A 13,381-nucleotide genomic window follows, 5' to 3' on the forward strand; every position below is an offset into this window, starting at 1 on the left:
ATTACAAGGAAAAGGGATAAGGAAAGTGGACGAAAATACCCGCTGCCGGAAGTGGTAGCCGAGCCACGTCTTCCACATCCGCCGCCATGGGCGTGTGGCGATGCTGGTTAACACTCCCAGAGCTAATCTAGTCCACACACCACAAAAATCACAAAAGGTTGACGGTAGGATGGTCGCCTCACGAGCTTAACGGTAAAGCACTACACGAAGGAGGCGGAGCATGTGTGTTGGGCTCTTAGCTGCGACAGGTTCGTTTTTTTGTACACGTTCCTCTTTCCTTATTACTTCTACAATTCAATTAACAAACGCTAGAGTTAATTTCCCTCATGTATTTCATGATTTCATTGTTTGTTTGTTTAATAGTGGTTGCGACTAAACCACACAACTGTGACTTGTTATTTGTTGGGCGTGTTGGAAACTGACTTGGAAAGCATATTAAGCGCCAGCAAACAAGGCCAGAATGGAAACGACACCACAATGATCATTGTGGTATCGTCTCCCTTCGGTCCTTGTTTGCTGACGCTTAATATGCTTTCCATGTGACTTGTTGCTTCCGCACTCGTCATGCTCTACAAGTAGCGCGTAACTTCAGAAAAAAAAAAACTGGGGTCAGTTTGGGAGAATGCGTTTTGGGGTCACGCGCTTCACTATGTCCCTATGTTCCACAATCCTTGACTCCTTCAACAGGACTACATAACTACCAAGCGTCCATAGATCAAGGCGGTTGGCGATAATACGCAAGAGTCTTTCGTCATAGAGCGAACTACTCACTAATGAATTTACAGCGACAGTTGTAGTCAGCTCACTCCCCTAGTTGATTTGATATCCGCCAGTGTCCGTCTATGGAATCCAAGAATGCGTTGCTAGAATGTTATAACATAAAAAAAAAACGCAATCCAACGCACTTGTTGGAGTATGTGTAAAGCCAAGTTTTTGTAAAGTGGTTAGTTAAATGCTATACAACTGATCCTCTTCTGCGCCGCGCTTTGCAGCATAACGGAACACTTACTTGCCTGCCCGGCAATACGCGGGAACCTCCACCACGTCGTCGCGGATTGCACTGCCTCCGAGATCGGTGCAGTTTTCATCGAACCATATGCGGGCCCGGCACAGTTCGCTGTAGGTGGTGTCCAAAACCTCACGTCCGTGACGTGTTTCCGGTTTCCGATGTCCCTTGCGCGGCATGCAGACAGCAAACGCATAGCTTTCGCGATCTGCATCTGCTATCCAGAGGGGGCCGTTGCTGGGGCCTGGATTCAGACAGCGCGCTATGGCCCTGTGTCCAGGACAGGCTCGTTTTACACGGCGAGAAATCGACCGATAGGACCCGCCAAAGCCAGGAGAAGAAGGAATTCTAAATTTTGCTTGAATAAAAGAATTATGCATTCGAAGGCGTTCATATGTCGTAGTGAGGATATTTAGGTGTGATTTTTTGTTTCATTGAATAATTCCGTAAGGTAGAGAGCCTGTCACCGGAACGCCTCTAGGATGGCTATACGTATAGGTCGATTCGTTATACGAGTAGTGTGCTCAGTTTAAGGGCTTCGACTAGGCCGCTGCGGCGGCGAGTTGACAAATGCGGACGAGCAGCAAATCTTCCTTGTCTGTGTTCACCAGGTAGCTACAAGTCTGGCCATTCCTTTAGTCTGTGATTCTATATCGTGCTGTACTCTGGGCAGCTGCGAAGCGCAGCCATGCGAGTGCGCCAGATACTGGACGTGTTATTTACACAATGTTATCCGATGAACGTGCTGTCACGTTACGGAACTGAACGTTTTGGCGGCCTGTCTCCTTTCTTCCTGTCATCGCGTTGTGAATAATAAAAAAAAAAAGGTAGAAAAGAAAAAGAGACAGTAGATGGACAACAGGCGATAGTACTCAAGCATGTCGGCGGCCCCAGAGTGCCCTTGAAAGTAAGAAAGTTTACAATAACAAAAGAGCTCTCACGCAATCAACCGATAAAACAAGCATTCGTAATAAGAAATGCACGTTGATCGCACTGTAGAATACTCACTTGTCAGCCAGTGCACCAATGATGACAGTTCCAATGACGCTTCCCGCCGTCGCTACAGAGTACACGAGGCTTGGAAGGTGACCGTGAGAACAGACCAAATCCCACTGGAGAATTAGGGGAGGCAACATTATATCGTCTTCTAACAACTTTTTTTTCTTTTTTATTGGGGGGGGGGGATGTTTTATGGCAGTGCGAGTTCAGATCAATTCCACGTTCGTGACATCTGGGTATCTCAGCACTTTCGTATCGTCAAATTCCTTGACGATAGACCTTCTAGTGCGCGTAGGACAACGAAAAGGGGCGTGAAACTGAAGCTTGGAATGAAAACTGCGCACAAAGTTAGGGTGGGGCTACGACGGAGCGGTATTTATGCGCTCTCACTGTCTTCGTAGGCGGTAAGAACTGCTACTTGAGCCTTCTTCGCGTAATGCAGTTTACTTGTCTGATATAGACGCCAGTGCTTGGCCGTCCAACAGTTATATATATATATATATATATATATATATATTCACGCCTCGACAGCTAGGACCATTCCGGACGCTGATGTTAAAAAATCACCTATGAACCACTTTGCAGTTTTTCGCTGGACCTACCGAGAGCACCTTCCCCTAAGCCCAGCAATAATGAGGCGCTGGGCACTGTGGCAATGGGCAATCACAATCTTGTAGTGGTAATTTGTTGTAGCAACAGGCGGCTTTAGCTTGGCGATCGAGAGTGAAAATTTCTACATCTGAGCTTGTCCTTTAACGTTGCCCCGGTGTCTCACAACATTCCCACCAAACCAGTCTCTCTTACATATGCAAAAAAAGAAAAGGAGACTTGAAGCTTATTCGTGGGCTTTAACTGATCCTTCGGGGAACACAACGTGTTGCAGGCACGCACGCGGATGACCCTTCATCTGAATATTCTCAAGAAAAGCACCATTTCCTTCTCAGTATTTTTGAAAAGACGGCAAGAAGTTCTCGATGCCTCCTGTATAATCGTATGCAGTGCTGTCAAGACAGTCGATACGCCCCGTTCTAAATACCCGTGCTGGTGTATGTAGATCGCATCTGGTCAGCAATGTGTTCGTACGTTATAACAAAGTCCTCTGCAGCGCGAGCATCGAGCTAGTTTTCAGTGTCGCTGCAGATGTTTTGTTAAGAAAACCAGGGAAGATTACCGAAGAAAATTTTGAAAACTAGGTCTTAGTTACCATAAACAAGGTGTGAACGACTGGATAGAAGACATTGAAAAAGCCAGCCCAGCTCGTTGGTTTTACTGTATTTCAGCAATGGCATAAAAAGTAGGTTTGAAAGTAATGTGAAAGTAATATATTACCTTTTTTAGTAATTGGTCAATTACTTTTGCGTTGATGTAATTCGTAAAGGTAATCAATAACATGTTTTAAAGAAGTTGCTGTAAATGGTTAATTTTTTTTTCTGTAACGTGAACAAACAAGTCTTTCGGTTAGTAATCGAAAGAGTAGTATCTGAAAGATCCGTTTGAAGTGTCATGGTTTGTGCGAAAGTCTTAGAATTGACAGCGCTATTTCTACCAAATATGCATTTGATGGTGGAGTGTGTAATGTTGCTTTGTTGTTATTTTTTCTTCAAATGGCAATGGGAATGACCTTACGCCACGAATGTATTCGTTTGTTGACGTAGTAGTATTGGGGAAACCTGCAAGGCTGAGAGAAATAAATAACTGGAAAACGAGACATCCACCAAATGAATGTTTTATTTTCACGTCATTATTCGTGCGTTATTGATTTGTGACAGAGGAAACATTATACGAGAGCGTGGTATGCCCCGCATCGCGCGGAAAATTCAGTAAAACTCCGTAGTGAGATTCCTCCTGAGCCCACATGTTTGAACCCAGTCAATGCGACTACAATGATAAAGAGAATATAGACATGCGATGTCATTCACTCATACATGCTCGTCCTCGAAAAAGACCCAGGAAAAGAAGAAATAAAGAGCAGAACTGCGCGAAATAAAATAGATTGATAATTGGCATCGTTTTATGTGGCAGTGATAAAATTTGGAATGTGAATGAATGGGGAAGAGAAGATGTACTCATAAAAGAACGCGTAAAATAATGACCGGCGGGACAAATAGGTGCGCCGTAGTTTGCTGCTGGTTTCCGTAAAATTGGTGCTTATATATATATATATATATATATATATATATATATATATATATATATATATATATATAAACTTTAGTTGACTCCATGACTTCCATTCCGCAATTACAACAGGTTACTCTGTAGTAAGCAAGTGAAAATTAACCTATGAACTTTATTTACTGAAAGTGTTGGCCCATTCTGATTTGCGATGTTCTCCTGGCGGACAGCGTGTCGCCGCAAAAATACGTTTTCTTTACTGCGCTGCTTAAGAGTATTACTTTAAGCTCTTTGCTTGAACATCTGGAGTGCTGCCATTCACGTTATTTGCGCTAAGTCCACTCAAAGCCGATATTTTTACGAGTAGTATGATAAAAAGTGCAAGAATTTTGTTCACACCCATTATCATCAAAATAAAAAAAAAGAAAATCAAAATCGTCGAAAGATAACTATTACATTTCGCATTATCACGAATATATATCCTCCGGGTTTTATAAATACGTGTTACTCATTTCCTGCAACCTCTGAGATGTGTATTTTGTAAGCACAGTTGCGAAAAGAAAACAAAAGAAGATTGCAGCCTTTAAACAACCTCCACCCCCGGCTCCTGTAGCTGCCACTCGTGGACTTTTTCGCTCGACGTATATCTTGCAATTTTCGTCCTGATGCTGTAGTTCGGAGCAGACGTGCAACTACATAAACTGTGATAAGTTTTCTTGGGAAAAGCTTTCACCGTGCAAAAAAAAAAGGAAACAAAAAGAAACCCTCGCCCTCTCTGCCCCTAAAGAAAAGAACAAATTATGCGGAATGGCACCTGCTGCTCCATTTGATCGCTTATTCTGCCCGTAGCTTCCTTCTTGTGAGGCAAGCGAACAAACCGCTGGCGTCACATGAGGGACGAGTTAAGATTTCTTGGAATCGCGAACAGAAAGAGTAGCTTCCTTTCCCGTCAGCGCGATCAAGTCGTTCTACTTAGTGCGTATTCAGCTAACGCTGCCCATATGAAGACTGAAATGCCTCTACGCTCCTTGCAGGCAGCATAACCAAAGGTAAAGGAAAGAAGTGTTACGCCCGTAGGGCACGCCGGCTGACCTTGATCGGCGCCATTGCCGTAGGCACTCGAAATTAATTGCCTGTTGCAACTTGGCTTCAATGCGCCGCACCGTCCGTATGCTTTCAGTTTCACAAGCGAGCATGGGACAAAGTATAATATTATTTTGGTCGCAAAATTAAACGCGCACGTTGAAAAAGCAAGTTTGAAGGCACGCGAAATGAGTCTAGGTGAAATTGTTGTTTATTAACTGCGCCAATGTGGGAAGTTTTACTATTGCGGAGTGCGCTCCTTCAGAATTACAGCTAAAACAAGAAGACGAAGAACAACAACAACAACACAAAGCACACGAACAAACAGAAGTGCGCTATGCGACGGTACATGGAATTGCGTTGTTTTATGGCTGAACATCTGGTCGCTGAACACTTCGCAGCTCCAAAGCTCCGCGTCGGAAAATGCACGTCGGAGTTACAGACATCCTTTATACAAATAGATGTAGACAAGTTATACATTGTTTCTAGACTTATTGTAGACCGCTTTTGGTCTTCTAATAAAATTGCCATTTCGACTATATAAAGTTTATATGCTGTTCCAAATACGAATATATTTATCGTTGGAAATGTCGTTTTCAACGAATGTTATATCGTTTTACCGTCTGACAGCATACAACTGAAATTGTGAGCGAATGTTATTCGTTGGAAATGACATTAAATTCGCCGTGTGACAGGGGCGTTAAGAAGTTAACGAACTCTTATATGTAGCATTCCGTGTGTTGAATAAAATAAATAAAGATAATTGTTACAGATACCTTGTGGTGTTTGTTTTTCAGGTTATAGTGGTAGAATAAAACTATTCGGTATTCGGTTCGATAATTGAGAACTCTATTTGTAGAATATATATCACTTCGGGTTGAGTCGAAAATTCCACATTTGCAACATATATGATAACATCGCCATGGGAAACACTGAGTCGCAAATATTTTCCAAAGAGTGTGTTAGGCATTTCAGTTGAGGATCGTGTGTCGCCTCACATAGGGTTTTTTTAAATTGCACTCTGATCACGTTGCCACAAATTATCAACTGTAAACTTGAACGCGCTTGACAGTCTCCTGGCATATCATTTACGTTAAGAATTAACGCTCAAGAAGGACAGCGCTGCTCAAAGAGCCTGTTAAACATAGGGACGCCGAGCGCAGGGTCATCGTCTGCAATTACAGCCGTTGTAGCCCTAGAAAGCCGGCATGAGCAAACGGATGTCATGTTTTGTGTCAGTGACCCATAGACAACGAAGTATACATATATATGTCTTTTATGTGGACAGAGAAGGCTACAGGCAGTGAGAGAGCTTTAACACCAAGGTGCATATTGATATAATAGGGATATATCTGGAGAATAAATAAAACAAAGCACTGTATAAATATAGCTAGAACTGGCTTGAAACCGGTTAAATTATCTGTATGTGCCCAAAAGCGAAAAACGCTTTTGCATTACGTTTATATTAAGCATCCTCGGTGAAGCTACAGATTAAACTGGATGCTACATTTCTGCGCGTGATACTGTACAGCCTGTATATAGAAGGACCTCGAAGATATAGTGACTAAAATGCATTAAATTATAGGCTTTTGCGTGCTCAAATGATGATTTGATTATGAGGCACGCCGTAGTGGGCGACTACGGGCTAATTTGGACCACCAGGGGTTCTTTAACGTGCACATAAATATAGGTACACGGGTGTTTTGACATGTCGCAACTAAAGCATGGTTAGGGATATGTAGATGCAGAAGAGAGGAATTATAGAGCGAAAAAGAAAAAAAAAGGAGAAAACGAGGATTTATGACTATCACTTAATCACGGGCGCCTTCTCCGGGTATTGTCACGTCAAAGCGAAAAGGTGTCTCAGAATAATACTGGTAGCAAATAGGGCCAACTGATGAAGACGACCGACATTTCGGGTTGGTGAAACGAACTTTACGATCTCGCGATTGAGATTATCACAATTTTACCTCGGTGGGCACGGTCTCTTCGTAGTGCAGGTCGTCGTAACGAAACAGCTCGCAGGGCTGCCTGGGCGCACTATCGTTCACGAACCACGACGCGTTCCACGACGTCGCCTCGAACCCTTCTGCGGTCGCCAAGCGTGTCGAGTTGAAATCCCGCATCGGCAGCACCGCACACTCGTCGTCGCTCACGAGCAGCTTGCGAATCTCTAGGGCGCGAGATTCGTTCAGGCCCAGGGCGTCCAGTTGCGGCACCACGCATTGATGGTCGGGCTCGGACAACAGAAATATCAGGTTCATCGAGAAGAAAGGAAACAGTATCTGCGAAGGCAGTAGGAATCCCCACAAAAGGAACTTCTGGAACTTGCCGAAGCCTCCGAGCTCTTCGATCACGTCTTCGAACTCCATATTCGAGCTCTTTCTTGACTCCGAGACGCACGGCGACGCTAGCGCTTCTTTTAACTCGCGTAGGGGCGTGCCTCTCTCCGGCGAACAACAAGAAGTAACGCGACGACGGACGCACGAGCTGGGTTTGGTGACAGCACTTATCGAAACATGGCGGTGGAGCCGAGCTTAACAGAGTCCCTGTTCCTCCCGCGTTGCTCCGCACGCTTGCTGATGCTGCTATCGCTGGCTGCAGCCGGCCTAGCGAGGACTACGAAGGCTGACAGAGAGGAGGCAAAAAAAAAAAAAACCCTTGTACTCGATGCTTGCGGCAAGCGCGGCGTAGCTGAGAGTCAAGGGGAAGAGTCGTGCGTCTGGCGCGCGGCCGGGCGTTATGTTATCCTTTATTTTGTTCCTCTGGCATTTCCTGCCGACGGCGTCATCGACAGTTCCCCTCACCATGCAGGTCGCGTAGTACACGCAGCTTCAAATAACAGCGCCTGCTTAGGCCGAATGGGCAGCAGTAGCGCTACGATGATGTGGTGCTACGCAAGCTGGTCCGCGGCCAAGTCGGTGGGCCCTCCATCACCGTGGAGGCCTATTTCGGAATATTAATGCGATTAAAAGCCGCTGTAGGAGCGAGCAGGGACTGTATGAGCTCTGAGAATAGCCGAGAGGGAGGGATCTGCTCCAACACCTGCTCCGTTCGTTTGGCGCCGGGAGATGAAAATACGACGCGTCAGCGACGGCAGGACAATGCTATAGGGGTCGTCATACGAACCGCGTTTGTGAAACGATCGTGCGGACCAAATGGTAAATAAGGTTGCCCGTGCACTGCCCGACGCACTGCCCGACGCCTAGAAGCGACGATGTAAGTCGGCCAAATCCGATCATAACTTACAGCAGGATATCCGAAGGTTCTTCCGATCCATCAAATAGTTCCACATACTCAAATCCACTCCCATTGTTTGGGGATGCACTGAAGCAGTATTCAAGCGCTCATAGCAGCTTAAATTTACCATGCTGTCCACCAGAGTAACTTTTCCTGTAATACCCGTAGTAGGCCTCGCATGAAGCTCATTTTCCCGGCAAAGTGGAATGAAGGCTGAAAATACAGATGCATGAATACTAATTGGTCCGTGGCGTAGGCGGAAATGTCGTCCGGGGGAAGGGGCAGGGCTCATGTTGCAGCTCGGCCTCCTTCTTATAGGATTTGTCGATGTCTGAAATGCATGAATAATAACTACATTGCCATTGCCAAACATACTGCAAACGAATTCTTGAACGCTACGCACTGTCGATACAAGTAGAATATGTATTTTTTCGTAAAAGAATATATTCGTATGTTCCTACATTTGTGCCAGAAATAAGTGATATCACTGCTCTGATGTTTTTGTCTGTTGAATAAGTAGGGAAAATATCACGCCAACTTTATAAAGTTCGTGTGATATTTTCCCTACTTATACTACTACTACTATAGAACAAAATCAGTTCGAAACCAGCAAAGCAATGCATGCTGCTGATATGAAAAACGAATTAACGAGTTTAGGACCAATATCTTCATGAAAGTTTGTCAGTTAAGAACTTTGTTTACATTTTTGTGCATATGGAACGGCCAGGAAAAAATCTCGATGACGGTGTCCTTCGTTCCAATGTATTGCGCAGGAGCAGCTGTCACCGGTCGTGTATCGTCAGTAATTGCACCGAAATTATAGTCGCAACACAGAGCACATATAAAAAGCAGGATTTCTGCAAAATATACACTAGAAATGCGTAGGTAGGGTGGAATATACAAATGCGAAGACACAGCTTGGTAAGGGGCGAAAATTGCCACTGGAAACAAAGTTCACTGCATGTATACGCAAAATCTCGCTACAAGATATTTAAATATACGTATAAGTCTCCAATAAATCTACATTTCTAAGCGAAAGTCACTGCATATAATGCGTCACACAAGGCAAATAAACATGTTGCGCAATCACAGATTCACAGATCACAAATCATCCGTTTTGAGAAACATTTTGACGAGGCTGTCGGCCCGTTTCCCATAATCGCGCTAGCCATGACCGGAAGTTGTCGCGCGGCGAACGGCCGATCACACCAACGGGAAAAACGCATGCACTCTGGCTGGCTCTGGCAGCCCGCTGGTAGCGAGAACAAGTTGAGTAGGCTCAATGTGTCCTCGCGAATAAAAGTCAAAGTAGAAAAAATAAGAACATAGTTACCTTTGTTGTCCCTAGTGTCTTGACATGAATGTTTTGACACAGGTGAAAAAAAAAATGTTGATATTCTTTTCTGTGACACGACGGCACAAATGAACCGCCACACCGCTTTGTCTCATAGGAGCTCGCTGCGTACTTTGTCATCTTGTCTGATAGTGTGTTGATTTGGCTTGTATCGTTGTACGGCCCGATAAACGGCTTTAGAAATGTCAATGCACCTTTTGCGTCAAATGTTTATGAGAACTTTATATCCATAAAATTTCGGAATTGAAATTTATGCGCTCCGCAAATTCCACGGCCTTCCAAGATGGCGTGACCAGCCCTCTCGCCCTCAAAACGCCCTTGAAACTTTGCGCTCGGATGGTGCTCCTTGCGTTATGTAACTCCAGGCGCATGGGCATGGCCACGAAATCCAGCCCGAGTTCGCAGCGCTCGCGCCGAAATGTCTGTTCGAGCGTAAAAAAGACATTCTAGACAAAATCCAGAATGATTTCCGACGCCCGGGGTTGTTTTGGTCAGCGGTGCATGATAGCAAGAAAAATTTTCAGGCCGGGGGGGGGGGAAGCTGAAGTCCTATAAGCCCCCCCCCCCCCTTTGGCTACACCTTTGCAATTAAGTGTTAGCTTTTAGAGTTAGTCACACTTGCTCAATTTATTTTGCAAACCTTCCCAACGTCGTCGCTCAGAGAACACTGTTTCGCTTCCGGACGTCAAATGATGCAGTTCAGTTGTGAGAGTGAATGACCCCGAATATGCAGATGTAGACAGAGAGAGAGAAAGAGAAGACGATCTCTTATATTTAGAATTACGGGTCATTCTAGACAACTCTATTTGCATATTTCGTTGACTTTAAAGATGATGTTTGTTAGAAAGAAGAAGACGAAACCAAACGTCTTTTTCCATTATTATTTTCACGCTCGAGGAGCGGCACCGATGACGTTGGTGTGAAATTGCGAATTTTGCTGCGCTCGATCGAGTTGCGCTCAAATTTCGCATTAGAGAGTATCGCAATTGTTGGACACTTCTTTCTTTTAAAGTTTTATTTTGCAGTCGTTGTCCGCTTTTCTTTACAATGATCATCCTCGACTAGACGAGTTTTTGTGAAACCCTCGATTTCAAAGGCACCACAAGCACAGATCTTGTCTAGAGCATAACCATCGATTTCCAACTGGCACTCTCAAGGACTCTTTCATGGTTTCAATTCAAAGCTCTAGTGAACGGATGGGTTTTGTGATTCGTAAGTTCCTTGCCTTAGCGACGGCCGTAACTGTAATAAATCTCTAAGTGAGGTTGTGACAGTTGCGAAGCTTTTCTTACCTGTACTTGCAACAACGGCATAGGGGGAGTACTCTTTTAGCGTTCTGAGGCGAGTAAAGACCTACATACGCAGCCAAATGAGACAAGCCCATATTACGAATCACGTGTTGCGTAGCATCCAATTCCTAATGGTGAGCGGTTGATAATACGGCTCGGGCACGCTTTCTATGTGTCCGATGTTAGAGCGGGCTCCGCATCGTTGCGATCCAAGTCGGGGCTCTGCAGGAACCAGCCAAACTGTACATTGTAAATTAATTTCATGACGCGCCACGCACACTGCTTACGTTGTAAATTAATAAAGGCCGAAAGACATTCCGTGCGGTTAATGTGAACCGTCATTACAGGTTAGGCATACAGCGAAGGGAGGGGCTGATGCGATGACATCGCGTACAAAAACACACGTCGGAAATTTGTCCCATGCGCGTGCGTTTTCCCTACTTCTTTACAGTCAACGACCTTACAATATACACCAATAATAAAACAAGTGGCAACTGCTGATTGACCGTGGCTGCGCAGTACAAGTTTCACAAGAACAATTCTAAGCGTAGTACCTGGAACACCACAGTTCGCTTAATAAGTCACCACATTTTTTTTTACTAGCTGCACTGGAATATTGTGGTTCATTGCGTCCGCACTGCTCGAGAAAGCTTGACAGCAAGTGGCTTCTTATCAGCTTTGTGCACAACGGTGTGCGAATTTCTCCCGAGCTGAGGTCGCGTCACTGCACTTTAGCGTACGTGCAATAATTGTACAAGATAGAGGGCGTGGCTTCACGCTATGGCCATTTAATGTGTTCGGCTGCCGACCGGTGGTGCCACTGCTTAAGGAATGGAAAAGGCCGCAGTGATTTATCCGCGGCCTGTCGCGCTGCGTGCACCACGTGTGCGTAGTGTTTCGCGTCAAGTTCAATGTGACAGAAGAACACGACGCCGGTACAACCAACCAAATTCTGCCTCGGGGTCCAAGCTTGTTGGAGAGTTCGACCTCGTTGGGAACGACGAAGCAGCGGCAAGAAACGTCGCGGTGACTGCGTCCGGAGCGGTGGTAATGTATCTTCGTTATTAATTTGGCTCGTGACTCGACGTAAAGGCTGCAGCGCGAGATAGAAAGAATAGGCAGCTGGTGGTACAAATCGACGAAGACGAGAATTATTGCTCGTGCAGCGCGCTAGTATAGGATTTCTCTTTAAGATTTTGTGACAGAAACAAATCGGCTCTCCCTCGTCACGCGTAATAAGCCATACCGGAAGAATTTTCCATCTAGCAGCGCACGCGGGTGTGTCAGGTTCGCCGAGGAAGATCGCTTTTCGAGTGCCTCTGTCGTCTCGGCTGCCTGAGCGGCAAACGATCCGGTCGAACCTGCGCCCTCCTGATCGATCATTCATCGCTAATGCTCGTTTGCCAAGGCAGTGCTTGGGGACCTTGCATAGGCGAAATGGGGGTTTGGGGAACCGTGCAAGGAACGGGTGCTGCTGAAGCGGTGCTCCTTTTTTATCGCCGAGCATGCAGTGCGTAAGCGCTGTGAGTACTTAGCGAACTGCAAGAGATGGTTTGCAAGGTACAGCTGTTGGAACAGCATTGGAACTCGGATGTAAGACTTGGCGAGGCGTCACTCCAAGACATGGCTTGATTAAGGTATGCGGTCAGAGCGTTTGTACTTTACCTTAGGTCGAAGTTTAGTTAAGCAAGTATACTGTTGAGAAAAAGCAACACCCAATCAGTTTATATAATGGTAAACTAGGACTTCAAAGCTCTATTTTCGGTCACTTGGATAGTGAAAGGTTGATCAGTAAAAGAAAGAAACAATACGATATTTGCTCGACATGAGTCATGGATGGAGCTAGTTACAGCCAAGCAAATTCCAGGATATGCGACGATAAAAAAAAGAAGAAAAGAAAACGGACACATGGAAAGACATGACCATTGACACCGGACGCACAAGCTTTCCACGTTGACAGCAGAGCGAAATCGCATAGCCTAGCGAGCGGAGGAGTCATATCTTGCAGGAAACGTCACGCGTTCACGATGCTCTCTAACCGGCGTTGATATCGAGGAGTGTGTTTCCACGTTCTGCATATTATATATATATTTCCGTTGTAGCCCTAGCGCCGGGCATCAGCAGATCTTGTAGGAAGCTAAAATAGACAGAACACTATCTGGTCACCTGCTGAGGCTTGCTCGATATCGACATTTGGTTTTGAAAAGATGCCAGCAATCAAACCAATCGTGACCACCACATTCGCTAAGGTAAGCATACAACTAGCTTTGCGGCTCATTTCATATGCAGCCTTTG

General features: G+C 45.3%; 1 protein-coding gene across 1 annotated transcript in view; it reads right to left on the bottom strand.

Moving 5' to 3' along the window:
• LOC126521419 (carcinine transporter-like) overlaps positions 1–8,377 on the bottom strand; it is a 35,536-nt gene extending 27,159 nt beyond the window's left edge. The window contains exons 1-2 of the mRNA XM_050170110.3: positions 7,174–8,377; positions 2,015–2,118 (exon numbers count right to left, since the gene is read on the bottom strand). Of these exons, the coding sequence (XP_050026067.2) occupies positions 2,015–2,118; positions 7,174–7,575 (506 nt within the window). The 5' untranslated portion in view covers positions 7,576–8,377. The remainder of the gene's footprint in view (positions 1–2,014; positions 2,119–7,173) is intronic.
• Between the last annotated feature and the right edge of the window lie 5,004 nt (positions 8,378–13,381).

The sequence above is a fragment of the Dermacentor andersoni genome, chromosome 6 (genome assembly GCF_023375885.2).
Source record: "Dermacentor andersoni chromosome 6, qqDerAnde1_hic_scaffold, whole genome shotgun sequence".
Lineage (NCBI taxonomy): Eukaryota > Metazoa > Arthropoda > Arachnida > Ixodida > Ixodidae > Dermacentor > Dermacentor andersoni.